Source organism: Balaenoptera physalus (genome assembly GCF_965194825.1).
Source record: "Balaenoptera physalus genome assembly, chromosome: 2".
Taxonomy (NCBI): Eukaryota; Metazoa; Chordata; class Mammalia; order Artiodactyla; family Balaenopteridae; genus Balaenoptera; species Balaenoptera physalus.
This window is the reverse complement of record NC_138883.1, coordinates 125,866,644-125,882,744: the sequence shown is the minus strand read 5'-3', so window position 1 is coordinate 125,882,744 and position 16,101 is coordinate 125,866,644. Positions and strand designations below refer to the sequence as shown.

General features: G+C 33.6%; 1 protein-coding gene across 11 annotated transcripts in view; it reads left to right on the top strand.

The window, feature by feature from the left end:
• Positions 1 to 16,101, top strand: part of UBE3A (ubiquitin protein ligase E3A) — a 96,399-nt gene that overhangs the window by 62,710 nt on the left and 17,588 nt on the right. For all 11 annotated transcript variants that reach the window (XM_082450200.1, XM_082450205.1, XM_082450207.1 and 8 more), the window contains 4 exons: positions 2,115 to 3,361; positions 11,740 to 11,884; positions 14,988 to 15,193; positions 15,818 to 15,982. In XM_082450200.1, the coding sequence (XP_082306326.1) occupies positions 2,115 to 3,361; positions 11,740 to 11,884; positions 14,988 to 15,193; positions 15,818 to 15,982 (1,763 nt within the window). The remainder of the gene's footprint in view (positions 1 to 2,114; positions 3,362 to 11,739; positions 11,885 to 14,987; positions 15,194 to 15,817; positions 15,983 to 16,101) is intronic.

The window sequence follows — 16,101 nt, the reverse complement described above, 5'->3', positions numbered from 1 at the left end:
TTCTTCTTCTTTTTTTTTTTTTTTTTTTTTTTTAGCTGAAACTCATGGTAAGTGCCCAGGAGTTTTATGATATGAGGTGTTAAATCAACACATTGCCTGTTGTATGATGTTCCCAAGCATTGGGATTTACTACTCTTTGAGTTTGAATGTTTTACATTGTTTTTCACTCCAATCATTGTACTCGGTAACTTCTTTGAAAAAAGTCAAACATTATGAAAGCTCATATTAAACTGCACAAAATAAATCAACATTTGAGTAAGATGAGAACTTGGAGTTTTAGAAAACAGCATGTTAAAATTCATTTTTGTGTGTGTGCTTGTATTTTCTTCTCGAGTAAGAAAAGTGAAAGAGAAGGAACACATGGAGTTTTTCTTTCTTTTTCTAATGTATTTCATGCAGTGGCACTCACCTTAAGCACTCATGCATTCTGTAACCTCCAAACTTACTCTGTTCCTCTTAAGGGAGTGTATGTATAGATTTAAATTTTGTTGTTAAAGAGAATGGGAGGTATAGGTTTATCTCGTTTTGTCTGAAAGTGAATAATAACAAATGTAAAAAGTCTAATGGCAAAAGCTGACAGTGGAGGCCTAAGCCACTATATTTAAAGACAGATATGAGAAGGAAGTAAAATGAATTCCAGCAAACTGCAACAAACTCTTTCACCGCTGCAACTGCCCATGGCTCCAGAGATTTTTATCTCAAAAAGTCTTTGAAGTATTCTCTTCTTCTTTGTTTCTTCTGTGATTTCATTAGAATTTTAATTTGTTAACATTATGGTAACTCTGAAAATGTGTAATAAGTTGATATTCAGTCTGGCCTTTCAGGGCCTCCTGTCATTTTTGCCTTTTATGATGTTATTTCTTTATGGGGAAGAATGGATATAATAGAAAATCATAATAAAACTCCCATGGATTTAAATACTACAAGCTGCAAAAACAGTGGTAATATATCAGCTTAGGGGGAGATGGTCATTACTTGTATTTTAAAGACTCTGAAGGCAAGATGGGGAAAATGAAAGGCTTCTCTACTTGTAAGGATCAGCTAGAATACAATATTAAGTAGACCCCAGAAAGAATACTAGCTTATTACAAACAGTGGAAATTTGTTTCTAGCTCATCTAACAGCCATAATATTTTAGATTGGCAGAGAGTTCTGGTTCATGCAGTCATTCAGAGTTGCAGCTGTAATGGCACTATCTTTAACACGATTTTCAGAACCATCCTGGAAGCATCATCCCATTAGCCAGAAGGAGAAAAGCATTAGCCTGAAAGTAGCACTTATCTCAAAAAGCTGGGAAAGCTGGAGAATGTGTCCAACTCTGTGCCCAGGAAGGAGAGGAAACAGATTTTGGTGACTACGTAGTAGTCTGTTTCACTTGTCTGCTCATAAGTTGTCTTCTTCCCATCCTATTGTTTTCACTGCTTTGTAACTATTTCCTGTCACTGTGTAAGATTTATTCCAACCTGGCTGCAGATGGCAGTGTCTGTCAACTTCAGAGCTTATGGGAAATGATACATTAATCCTTCTCGGTCACCCACAGAATGGCCACCCTGAAAAAAAAACTTAAGACTCAGAAAGGAAGACTCAGAAAGGAACTAGTCTGGTTTTAGGACAAGGGCTATTTCCAAAAGAGGACTCTGAAGAAATCTTTCTTAAAACCTTGCCTTCCTAGTCTTTTGAAAGCAGAGTAGTGAAATAAGAAAGAAACCTCTCAGAAATATAGTGGTGTTTCTGCTCTAAAATAAAGCGAAGTTGTAAGCGGTATATTGTGATGAGTTGGCACATCATATCTTGGTTCATATTTACAGTTAAAACTGCACGTTAATATATACCATCATTGTGAAAAGAGCTTGAGCTTAAAAGCTATATATAAGAATATATATAGAATATGAAAGAATGAGTAAAGTTGTTAGTAGTACATTGAAAAAAATAAGTAAGCATATTTTGTTGGTTGAACCTAAGTATTAAGATACTTTTTAAAAGAGTTGTAAATCATAAATGGTATTTATTGCAACATGTTTGGTGATTTTATTTTTCACTAGAACTTATTTAAAGAAAGCAAACATACATATATATTATGAAAATAAATGTTCTCTTTTTTCCTAATTTTCTAGATGTGACTTACCTAACAGAAGAGACGGTATATGAAATTCTAGAATTATGTAGAGAGAGGGAGGATTATTCCCCTTTAATTCGTGTTATTGGAAGAGTTTTTTCTAGTGCTGAGGCATTGGTACAAAGCTTTCGGAAAGTCAAACAACACACCAAGGAAGAACTGAAATCTCTTCAAGGAAAGGATGAAGACAAAGATGAAGATGAAAAGGAAAAAGCTGCATGTTCTGCTGCAGCTATGGAAGAAGATTCAGAAGCATCTTCCTCAAGGATAAGTGATAGCTCACAAGGAGATAACAACTTACAAAAATTAGGTCCTGATGATGTGTCTGTGGATATTGAGGCCATTAGAAGGGTCTACACCAGATTGCTCTCTAATGAAAAAATAGAAACTGCCTTTCTCAATGCACTTGTGTATTTGTCACCTAATGTGGAATGTGACTTGACATATCACAATGTATACTCCCGAGATCCTAATTATCTGAATTTATTCATTATTGTCATGGAGAATAGAAATCTCCACAGTCCTGAATATCTGGAAATGGCTTTGCCACTGTTTTGCAAAGCAATGAGTAAGCTACCCCTTGCAGCCCAAGGAAAACTGGTCAGACTGTGGTCTAAATACAGTGCAGACCAGATTCGGAGAATGATGGAAACGTTTCAGCAACTTATTACATACAAAGTCATAAGCACTGACTTTAACAATCGAAATCTAGTGAACGATGATGATGCTATTGTTGCTGCTTCCAAGTGCTTGAAAATGGTTTACTATGCAAATGTAGTGGGAGGGGAAGTGGACACAAATCATAATGAAGAAGATGATGAAGAGCCCATTCCTGAGTCCAGTGAATTGACACTTCAGGAGCTATTGGGAGAAGAAAGAAGGAACAAGAAAGGTCCTCGAGTGGACCCACTAGAAACTGAACTTGCTGTTAAAACTCTGGATTGTCGAAAACCACTTATCCCTTTTGAAGAGTTTATTAATGAACCACTGAATGATGTTCTAGAAATGGATAAAGATTATACTTTTTTCAAAGTAGAAACAGAGAACAAATTCTCTTTTATGACATGTCCCTTTATATTGAATGCTGTCACAAAGAATTTGGGATTGTATTATGACAATAGAATTCGCATGTACAGTGAACGAAGAATCACTGTTCTCTACAGCTTAGTTCAAGGACAGCAGTTGAATCCATATTTGAGACTCAAAGTCAGACGTGACCATATCATAGATGATGCACTCGTCCGGGTAAGTTGGGCTACTGTTTAAAAATTAGTACTAGATTGAATACCTAATGATGGGGAGACTGTGATACAGTTCAGTGAATTCATTTTATAAGTGACTCTTTGGGGGGAAAATGTATGTATATGATTATATAGTATAGGAACACATGGACTTTTTTATTGTAAATGTAAGTACTATATTTTTGTTGCTCCTGTCCAAGTTCATAAATGTTCCACAAAATATTGATTGTCTTGTGTCATGATCACTCTCTCTTTGAAAAAGAATAAATTTTCTAAATCTTGACAACTGACCCCAAAGTTTTGTCATTCAGAAGAGAAGTGGATGTTGCAGAGCACAGAAACAAGGGGGTTGTGGAGATACCCAATAATAAGTGAATGTCAAGTCTTAATGGGGAGAAATGGTAGAATAAAACCACACCATGAAATAATAAGTGGTGTCTAAAAATGCCATACTGTGAAGTTGAGTATTGCATTATTGTGAGGTTAATGAAGTGACCCGGGCAGGTGGTGCATGCTGCTGGTAGGAGTTCCTTCAGGGTCACTCAGAAGGTCCCTGTTTGGCACTGCCTGATGGTGGTAGTTTCTTCCTACTTACATACACATATGGACTACACTGGACCTTGGAGTTGGTTGGAACTTCTGGGAAAACAGCAACTATTCCAGGAATCTTGTAATTAATGGTGCCTGTATTATCAACACAATCCAGGGAGACTGAACTGGGAGAATACTGAGAACACAGGTACCCACCTTCTAGCTCCCTGTTTCTCCAGATGGGTTGCTTTTTGTTCACTCCTTCCCTCCACAGAAAATAAGAATTTTAGTGCCCCCATTTAAGAATGTAAGCCTGGCCAGAAGACAGAAACCAATTGCCAATCACATTGTACCAACATTTACATTTGTTATAGGGTTCTTTATCACAGGATTTTATTGTATTTATAATATTAGATGTACCTGGCATTGCTAGTTCTTTTTCATCAACTTCAAGTAAAATTTAATGGCAACTAAAATTAAGATATAGTCAGTCTTCTATACTAATAAAGGAAAAGAACCCATGACACAGATAGCTAGAAAGTAATGAAATTTATTTCAAAATATATTTTAGTTTTAGAATGGATTTGTCTAAATCTGAGAATTTATAAAACTAAACCAGTGGAAAAAGTTGTTTGACATCTTAGAAATTTAAAAGTTGCAGAGGTTCTGTGCTGCTTTTCTTTGTTACCGTTTTTTTTTTTTTTTTAATACCAAATAGGTTTCTAATGTTGAAAAAAGATTCTTCATTATTTAAGCAACTCAGGCAATTTTTCACCGGAGACAGAAAGGGGCAGTAGTTGCTTGGAGTAATTATCATTGCTTGCTTGCTTTCTGGTGCCCTTTTAATTTTACTTTAGTAGTTTTGAGCTACATGAATAACTACTGACTTAATATACTTAATAACTGATCATCACACAGCCAGCAACTTATTTTCCATAGTTTAGCAGAATGATAGGGTATTGTATAAGGGTGTGATGATATTTTATGGAAAGCATGTTGAGGTCTATCTTATGAATTTCCGTTGTTAGAGCAGAACTGCAAATCCCCAAACTACACATTTTATCTTTGTCTTCTTGGGTTAGGATCTTTTCATCTGTTTCCAGCAAAAGCTGTACCTGGCCTTTAAAAACAATGAAATTACTCTCTGTAACATTCAATCCAGAGTTTTAAAAAATTGTCTACCTTACTTAGCTGCCTTCTCAGAAATCTACTGAGCCTTACTGTCTTCCCCCACAGCATCCCATTTTCCCCCCCTAGTAAAGCAAGACTAAGAACCTACAAAAGTTTAGGTGCTTATTGTATACTTACTTTATTCTGTTTTAAAAATTATCCTCTAGAATTTTGAGGAAACAACCATTTTAGTTTATAAGGATGTCCTTTGAGCAAGTGTTAGGGTAAAGTTAACTGTGAGCTTTTAAATTATGCTAACAAATTGTTTTTTTAGTGAGTTCAGCTTAATTATGTCAAAGCTAAATAGTATCAATTGACCTATTATAAATTAGGATTCACTAGATAATATCTGTACTTGAATATTACCACTTCAGAAACCCTTTGTGTGAGGCAGTTTGCTAAGCAATAGAGATGTAAAGATGAATCATGACCACTGAGGAGCTTCTTAGGGGTACACATTAAGCAGATTTTACTGCTAACTTTCTTCCTCCCTTCGCGTCCCTACCTCCCTTCCTCCCCACTCCCTCCCTCCCTCCCCTTCTTTCCTTCTTTAATAACACAGTGTGAAAAGGTTAAAAATAAAAAGCATCAAAATAGGTCTTGGAAGTCAAATTGATAATCTGCCAATTTTTTTGGAAACATTCATAGCAGATGATGATCATGATAAAGTTATAGTGTTTTAATAACAAAAAGTAGTTTAAGGTGATCCTCTCAGGTACACTCTCAGAAGTACTGATGGATTTTCAACATCTTATTCCCCAGTAAGATCTACTTTGCCTTTTTTAAGCCTCATCTTTTTATATCACAGTTTGACAAACGAAATAAACCTATTGACCACTTTCTTATGACCTGCTAATTTTGAACTACAGAGTAGGGTCAGGAAGAGAAGAGGAAATGAGAAACTTCGTGGTGTGCTCAATATTAATAATTAAATAATCAAGGTTATATAGGGCCTTAGACTTTAAGAGCTAAAAGGAGCCTTGGAGCTCATCTACTCGTTGGTTTATAAATGAGGCCTGGAAGATAGTGACTATTTCCTGGAAAATATGGCACTCTTGAGTATTTCTATTGGGTCTTATTTTTCAGTTATTAATTGTAAGACTGACTAGCTTGGAGGGAGCGGTAGTAAATTAATGATTATAGATTTTTTTTATTTAAAGAAAAATACATTCCTTACTTTCATGTACCATATAATTCAAACCAGAGTAGCAAATTGTTTCCTAACTGGAGTTTTTAGAGGAACTGTTTTTGATGACAATAAGAGTATTAGTGTTTACAATACTTTATCAAACCTAAGATATCTTCACTGGTTGTAGGACACACTATTATTTTATTACAGCTAAAAAGAACAAATGCTGCCAATTTAGTTTTGAGATGCTGTCAATTTTATGTTATATCCTGATTTCAGATATGTTAAAATATGAAAACAGAAAAGCAAATTTTAAAAATCAATGAAATATATGTTATCTTTCCACAAATAGATATCAGAATCGTTTAAAAACTACCCCTACACCTTTAAATTACTGGAATATTTCTCCCTACGACTTATTTTTACTGCTTTTTGTTGTTCCGTAGGAAATAGTACAGTGATAAACGGGCTCAGAACTCAGCTTTCATTTGAATGAGAACGATCCTAATGTGATGAGGTTTTTACAGTATTTTGCTAATAACATTTATCTATTTGTATGTTCTTTTAAATTATCTTTTAGATAATTTGTCATTTTTTTCTTAGACAAAGCATCTTCAAGGGAAGAAGATGTAAAAAAATTTTTTTAATTACCTTTTATGTTAGGAAATTGAGTTGAGGGTATGAGTATTTTGGAAGACAGTATTGCTGTCTGTGAGGTGCCCCAAACTGCCTTCGCATCTGAATGAGAGATTTGTTTAAAAAAAAAAAAAATCCTAAATTCTACCCACTAGAGATTCAGATTAGGAGCTCTCATGTATAGCCTAGGAATATATATTTCTGTTAGTAACCCCAGGTATTCTGATAAAGCCAGACTGGAAACCAGTATTTGGGAGATGGCTGTTGGTACAGTTTATATATACATATTTATTGAGGCCATTTTTATATACAATTACATGTTTAGGAACTGGCAGGCTTTAAGAGAGTGATGAGGATTGTAGGCATAGGGGTAAGGGGTGATGGTGGTATGAGACTTGGTTCAGATTAGTCAGGGAGTCCTAGAATTTTGAGTAGAGATCTAAAGACCAAAAGAAATGGCTAAGATGTAGAATTGGATAGGAAAGTGCAAAAATAAGAACTAGAACATATTAAAGGTGATAGGTACAAATGCAAGCCCTACTGCCAAGAGGTTATGCTCAGTCTCTTCTAAAAATCACTCACTCATTTATTTCTGGGCCCTGCTATACTAATACTGTCTAACCCAGTCCCCAGCATTTTCCTTGATAGACACCCTTAGTTATTATTGAAACAAAACTTGATTCTTTTACTTGTCAATTGACCTACAGTGCTTTAGGAGTAAGATTATTCTGTGCTCCTTTAGGTATGTTTAATTGTATCTTCTACATTCACTATATTGTGCTTAATGCAATGGCCATTGCAGTTTCTTAAGATTTATTCTAATTGAATTGAAGAACTTCATACCTGATTTATGTCCTTTAAGTAGAGCAAGAGAGTGAAGTAGATCTACATAGATGCATCGTAAAATAATTTAAAACAATGAAACTTGTCAAACTCCTTAGTTGTTACATGTGAGGAAAATGAAACTCAGATTCTGACCTACAGAAATTAATAACAGAATTGGAAGTAGAACTCAGGGTTCCTGGTCTCACAGGCAGATGTGATTATATGATTTGGCTGTTACCCAGACATCTAAACTTTATATTTAAGATAAACAACTTTTCCTCATCTCTTTATAGAGAAATGAAAAAACTAAATATATCCAGGTAATCTAAAAATCTCATTCCAGTCAATAGTTTTAATGTACTCACTAGCAAAGTGTTTAAACGTAGATTCTAGTAAGTTGACTGAAGTAGTTTAAGCCAGCCATTCTTACGGATCCTAAGCATTCTTAAGTATTAGAGAGGTCTATTTTATCTGAATACTACTACTTCTACTTAAATATCCATACCATTAAGGAATTTTTTTTTCGACTATGAATCAGGATACATTTGACATAATCTGTCTTTTGCCAGTCTCCATATTAAATTAATATAAAGTGTACCCTACTTTAAGAAAACCTGTATGTAAAAATCCAGGTCTATGTACTAAAAAATGAATTTAATTAAAGGATGCATGCAAATTCTCCTTTTAAAGACTGTTCATTGACATATTCTTCCAATTTCCAAATATTCTCCTGCCTTCATGATAGCTTTTGATTAAAAAAATTCAATTTTAAATGGTATGTGTCTATTACATAAAGTGATATACCTTTACTATTTAATTCTTAAGTCTTCTCTAATTGAACAGTGAATTAGAAGTGCTTGTTTTTAAGAAAAAATAAATGCAGTCCGTTAATAATGGCCTTTGTCAAAATAATTATTGCTAAATTTTGTTATGTGTTTGTTACCACAAAAGTAAGTTTTGTAAAAGATAGGCTACTGATGTCATAAATTATACCATAATTTATAGAACCACGTAGTATATCTGAGAATGATAATCTAAAATTAACAATGGGAAATTTTCACCCACGGAATTCAGTTGCAGTCTATTTTTCAAATCATTCTTTCTACAAATATTTACATTTGAATATGTCCTTATTCTAAAAATAATATATATTTATTGTAAAAAAAAAGATTGAAACATACAGAAGAGCATAACAATGTAAATCACTCAATATTTTAAAAAAGATTGTTGCTAGTCATTGAGGAGAGGCAGTAAAGCATAGTAAAGAGCTTGCTGCCTGGACTAGAATTTCTGTTCTACCATTTACTGACTGACTTGAGCAAGTTTATGAATCTCATTACTTCAGGGTATGCATCTGTAAAATAGGGTTAATAATATTACCGACCTGATAAGATTCTTATGAAAATTAAATGAGTTGATACGTGTAAAGTGTCCTGGCATATTAAGTGCTATATATTGTTTTGTTGTTAATACCGGAATGTTTTTGTTCCGTTATAGCTGAGTCGTTAAATATTCAGCCAAGCCTGAAAAAAATTTGAGAGCCAATAAAATAAAAGTAATAATAAGAGCTAGTATTTATAAAGAATTGTTGTGCAGGGAATTCATCTGTGCTTCACATACATTAACTTATTGATATATTTTTATGCTCATTTTACAGATGAAACTAAAACAGATAAAGTGACTTGTTTATAATTATCATAATAATAGAACATATTGCATTAAATTCTTTTGGCATTCAAGGTGTGGAGTGGAGTGAAGATTGGTGGGAATGGACAGACATGTAACATTTTATTAAGAGTGAAGATAAATTTGCTTCACTTGTGATATGAAGTGTCTTGTGTGGAGCTAAGACTAGAACACAGGGCCTCTGAATCCTTTAGAAACTACACCAAATCCTTTAAAAAGTATCAGTCACATTGACACAGAGTCAGCTCTCAGTTATGAATGTTAGTGAGGAAGAGATACAGGACACATAAATAACAGAAAATTATTTTTTCCACCTTGGAATAGCTGTACCTGATAGAAGCCGGTTTGTCTTTGTGTTGTAAGGGTGTACATAAACATTGATGTACATTTCTATAACACCTAGGCAGGTGGAAGCTGGGAGAAGGAATTAGCAATGCGTTTCATGGCAATACGGGATATTGGCCTGATGGGTAAACCACATTTGAGCTAAGATGATAATTCTGACTTAGTCCTTGGAATTCTTTATAGCCAGTGACTTGAAACAGGTTTCCAACTGGAACTATTTTTTTCCCCTAAGTTATTTCCAAAATTTGAGACTAGGCTATAAAATCAAATTGAGAATTTTTTGTTCAAAGAGCAGAGGTGTTTTAAAAGTTAACAATATGATGTGTTATCTTAACAATATCACCCACTCTAGAACTCTTTCTCTCATACATTCTTTCTTATTAAGCCTTCACAACTTTGCAGTGTGAAGAATACCATCCTATTTTTTTTTCCCCCTTTGCAGATGAGGAAACAGGTTCAACTGAGTTCCTTGCTAAAGTTTAAAGGTTAAAAATTATGTTAAGTGACAGTTGGGACTAATACAGAGTATTTGACTCAATCTTTCCACAGCGACACTGTCTCAAAAATAAATTATCTTAATACAACTTGGCATAAAAATGATTTTGGAAATGGTAGATACCACTGTTGTACGGGATAGACATTCCTTAAAGCTAAAGATTCTAAATTCACAGAATCATAGAATCCAAAAGTCGAAGATATCCAGGAGATCATTTTGGCCTTTGTTCAAATGTTTTTGATTGCAACCCCTAGTAAGAGATATTTTACATAGCATTCCAGTACTCATGTGCATATCTGCCGGTACATATAATTGAAGCAAAAGTTTCACAGAACAGTAGGTGCCAGTACTATGTGGAATGCATTCTGATTTTTTCCCTTATTTGGTTTGCATTAAATGGATTGGACTACCCGCTAATGAATTGCAGTTGGCAGCTTTAAGAACATTGATCTAGGGCAACTGACCTGAATCATGAATTTGTGAGATTTTATTTTTTATAGACACACTAGAATGTACAAAATAGTGTGTTACTTAAAGTAATTACTTTAGGACTGACTATAGTACACTTACCCTGATGATGTTTGCATTGCTCAAAACCATTTTAAAGATTCTAGTTGGAATAGTTGCAAAAACCTGAACACCCTTACATATATTCTGTTTTGGCAGATTTAAAGTCACTTTAGCAAATAAGGTGGATGATCAGTCAGGCATGCTGTTATTAAATTTCCGACACATAAGACAACAAATTGCAGTATAAATATTTCACGTTAGAATACAGTGTTGATTCTATGATTAATCTCAATAACCGAGTGCAATCATTATATTATTCTATAGATACAAAAAGTATTTGGTAAAGATTTACAGTTGAAGAAATGTTGAAACTGGGGTTTGATAACTGTTAGTAAGAAGAGTAAGGATATAAGCAAGTATATGTCTCATCTGCTTTCAAAAAAAAGTGGATATAAATTATGTTCTAATCCATTAAAATGGTAATTTGTACCTAAGGTGCTATTAGGAGACCATAAACTGCTTCCCTAAATGTATTTTTCTTAATTGAAATTGTTTTATTTATGGTTTAATAGATATTAAGACTTAATTCTTGAGCTTCTATTCTAGTAAACATAAAGAACTACAAGTGAACAGTTTTAAAGTCAAACTTCTATATGCCATTGTTTTTCCTGAAATAATTTGAGTAGTTACTTAAGGCATTTTTGTTATCTTGACCTTTTTCCATGTCCTAATCTTACTGCCCAGGTTTGTTATATACATAATTACAGAAAACCTAATTCTAATTTTCTACTGTATGTTAATTTCATGACAGATCAGTAGTTAGAAAGTAACCCTTTTAGAATTCTATGCCGGTTTTTTTTCTGTCCTATTTTTCCATTATCTATGAGACTGAATCTTTGCCTTCACTGGCTTTTTACCAGTTTGCTTCCTGTTTCCATTTAAAATATATCAAAAACGTTATCTTTTATTTGCTCCCTACCCCTACACCTTATTTTTATTTTCTTTCATCCTAATACTGGCATTCACCTTTTCACTTTATCTTTTCACTCACTAGCTAGAGATGATCGCTATGGAAAATCCTGCAGACTTGAAGAAACAGTTGTATGTGGAATTTGAAGGAGAACAAGGAGTTGATGAGGGAGGTGTTTCCAAAGAATTTTTTCAGCTGGTTGTGGAGGAAATCTTCAATCCAGATATTGGTAAATATTTTAGTGATGTGATCATGGTGTCATACCTTTTTGAATTAAGAATTTATTTACCTAGGTTTATAAATATTTTCAGTTACGAAGAGCAACAGAAGGAGATTTTGGTATGGATTACCTAGAGTCACAGATAATGACTGAATTTGCGGACTTTGGGGATTGATCCTGCATCACTCATTTATTCAAGTTCTTATTTAGATAACTTAGACAAATATTTTATTTTTTATTTTTTGGCCACATTGGGTCTTTGTTGCTGCGCATGGGCTTTCCTCTAGTTGCGGCGAGCGGGGGCTACTCTTTGTTGCGGTGCGTGGGGTTTTCATTACGGTGGCTTCTCTTGTTGTGGAGCATGTGCTCTCGGTGCGTGGGCTTCAGTAGTTGCAACATGCGGGCTCAGTAGTTGTGGCACGCAGACTCAGTAGTTGTGGCTCATGGGCTGTAGAGCGCAGGCTCAGTAGTTGTGGCACACGGGCTTAGTTGCTCCACGGCATGTGGGATCTTCCCGGACCAGGGATTGAACCCATGTCCCCTGCATTGACAGGTAGATTTTTAACCACTGTGCCGCCAGGGAAGCCCCTGGAAGGTGGATTCTTAACCACTGGACCACCAGGGAAGTCTGACCCATAGCATTTCTGAGACAAGAGTTTCATAAAATAATGGTCTGAAGACTGTTGGGAATGTCTCACAAGTGTATCATGCTCAAAGTTTGGAAACACTGGCTGATATCAAATTAATTTGGTTTATTTGCTACAGGATTTCTTGGGCTTAATATTGTAATGTTTTCCCAAACTTTTTGAACTCCAGAACCCTTCTTCCATCCTGCATCTAATAGTATTTGCTTCCCAGAAGAGTTTTCATTGAACATAGTTTGGGAAAAACTGATCTATAATATATCAGTCTAAAAGTGAAGAATTTGGGTTTCACTGATAGACAATGTAATAGACAAACTTGGCAAAGTAGGACAGGAAAAAGACAACAGCTTCTTAGGTAGTATACTATTGTATAATTCTGATCTGATTCAATTTCTACAGTATAACTGCTTGATTACTGGGTTTGCTTACTTTTAAAATTGAATGCATGACAGTTATAGGAAAAGAATTTCTCAAAAGCTACCATCATAATTGTGAAGAATGTGGCAGAGAGTACTACAGATCATTTCCCTTAAGCTTTGAGAATTGAACCTGTAAAGTCTATTGATTCTCAGTATGTACAGTGAATTGACTTTTCTGTAATTGTTCTTAGTCTACTTGCAAATGAAAATAGACATTTTGAGTTCATGACATAAATATAATAGTTAAGACTTTGTATTTTAGCTAATGTTTGTTAATCCGAAAGCTATGCCATTTTGTATGTAATTCATTCAAAGTAAACCTAGACACATAGAACCATGCCCTTTTTGAGATAGAAAAGAAAATTTATGAGCTTCATAAATTTGGTAAACTTTAGCTGTAGGTTCTAATGTATCTAAAAAAGTTAAACATTAGCTATAAAGTATATTTACATTATATGCAGAAATACTTTTAAGAAAAAACATACATTAAACAGTTCCACTTGATAGTAAAACAATTAAAATGCTGACAATAGAAATATCAAAAAGGAATATTTTAGAAGAGCCACCCTTTATGGAGCTTTTCTTCCAGGAACCTGAAAATAAATGTGCCCCAAATGGTATCTCCTTGAACTTTAAGATTATTATCTTTCACACAGAAAGATGAGAGTAGTGACCTGTGTAATTTACGTTCTGATTAATTTGTAATTTATTACCCTTGAGACCAAGGACATACATTTGTGATATTTCATCAAAGTTATTAATTGTAATTATTTTTAACTGTTCTGACCCTGTTAATACCATATTTATAATTAAATGAAGTTTTTAAACACTTCAGTGGGTATTGTAACTTAGGCCTGTAAAAAAAGTTGGATGTAAACTGTGAAATTCAAGTATGAATTGGATAATTTATAAAATGTTATATCATGAACATTAAATTGCATTAGAAAAATGTCTTAGTTTAATTCATGTTCTTATGATCAAGGGGACCTTTTAAATTTACCTTTATATTTAACTTAAACTGAATGTGAAAATGAAGAAACATTTTCAAAGCTTTTAAAAAACTTATAAATTGATTTATATGCTCTATTGATTTCTAAAGTGTGTTCTATTGGAACTTCCTCCTGTTTTCCAGATCTAATTCTTAAAATATTTTCATTCAGTTTCACAGTAGCAAGTGAAAAACATTTTAGTAAAATGAAATTGTTAATTCAATTAAAATATCATTTAACTTTTATCTTAGATATTTCTTTAAAGGGAAGGAGATAAATCTACCTTGTTAATGGTTATTCAGTTTCCTGTTTTTAAATGAGTGATATCAAAAAGGTTTCCAAGCTTGCGTTTAAAATAGTGAAGACCATGTGAAACTGAAAGAAGACTACAAATACAAATTACTTTTGTTTTACTTATTGGCTCACAGTTAATGTGTGTATTAAATGGGTTTGGTTTTTGGGCATAATCTAAGTTTATCAAGTTTACCTGAGTTTAAGTACTTGGCATCTTTGTTAGAAAGGTGCTGGAAAAACTTCATGGAACCATTGTGCAATTTGGGGAAAACACAGACTTTTCCTTAATGAAATTCAAAATTGTTTTTTAAAACAGTATGTATGGATTGAATATGTTTTTATAAGTGAAACATTTTCAAAGTATGATTAGCCTTTTTTCCTTTTACATTTATTTTTCAACGATTGAGTGGATAAAGTGTGAATGCAGATTAACTTTTCATTTGTGTTAGTAGAAGATTAGAGAACTTGAATTTAATGAACATTTTCCCTAACTTCTTAGAAAATGCCACCAAAATGCCTTATTACTTTATTTCCTTGGTTTCTTAAAAATATATGCTACCATTTGCCACAATTTATAACATTCATATGTATTTGAACTTTGTTTTCTCAAGTGCTAATGTAAGAGAAAAAATATTTCTATACGTAGTGCACATAAACTTACATGTATAATTATTGTATACTTTTATATTTTATACGTATAAATATTTGTTCATCAGTCTGTAATAAAATGTGAAAGTAATGTATTTTTAAAAATCATTTCTTATAGGTATGTTCACATATGATGAATCTACAAAATTGTTTTGGTTTAATCCATCCTCTTTTGAAACTGAGGGTCAGTTCACTCTGATTGGCATAGTACTGGGTCTGGCTATTTACAATAACTGTATACTGGATGTACATTTTCCCATGGTTGTCTACAGGAAGCTAATGGGGAAAAAAGGAACTTTTCTTGACCTGGGAGACTCTCACCCTGTAAGTCTTTGGTCATTTTTTCTTCTCTCTTTTAGATTTTATTTAAAAGCAAATATAGAGTTTCATTTATATAAAAATTTTAAAGCTTTCATTTGGAATCTTTGTTAATATCTATACCTAGTAAGGTAAAGTTGCTTTAATCTGTCTGAAGTACCATAAACACTTTAAAACTCGAAGGGGAACTTTTTTACATATTGCTGTCAGCAAGCTGGCTTTATAAAGATTGATTCTGTAGGAAAGTGTTTTTAATTTTTTGTTTGTTTGTTTGTTTTTAATGAAATCATGAAATTGCCCAGTTAAATCAGAGCTGCGCTGAATAAGGGGCTGGTGGCTACAGCCGCTCTTTAACCTTGAGACACCTCTAAGGCTCTCATAAGAGCACAGTGTGAGATCCATAGCTAAGTAGCTGGTGTGGGGTTTCTCAGCAGAGAATGGGACATCACCAATGACTGACAGTCTTTCTTTAGTTTCTACATATAAACTCTTGGGGCAAGAATACTATGTATGCTTTAATTCTTATTGTTAAAGGTTTTTTTTTTTTTAATCTTTTCCCAAGAAGAGTGATACAAACTGTTGTATTTTGTAGTTCTGTGGTAGCCTTAATTTTCCATTTCTGATTGTTAGGTTCTATATCAGAGTTTAAAAGACTTATTGGAGTATGAAGGGAATGTGGAAGATGATATGATGATCACTTTCCAGATATCTCAGACGGATCTTTTTGGTAATCCAATGATGTATGATCTAAAGGAAAATGGTGATAAAATTCCAATTACAAATGAAAACAGGAAGGTAATAAATGTTTTTATGTCATCCTTGTCTTTCCTCTTTATTAACAGAATTTTAAATCATATATGCTTGCAGTTTTTAAAGGAGTATCTAATATCATCCATACAGAGACCCAAGAAATC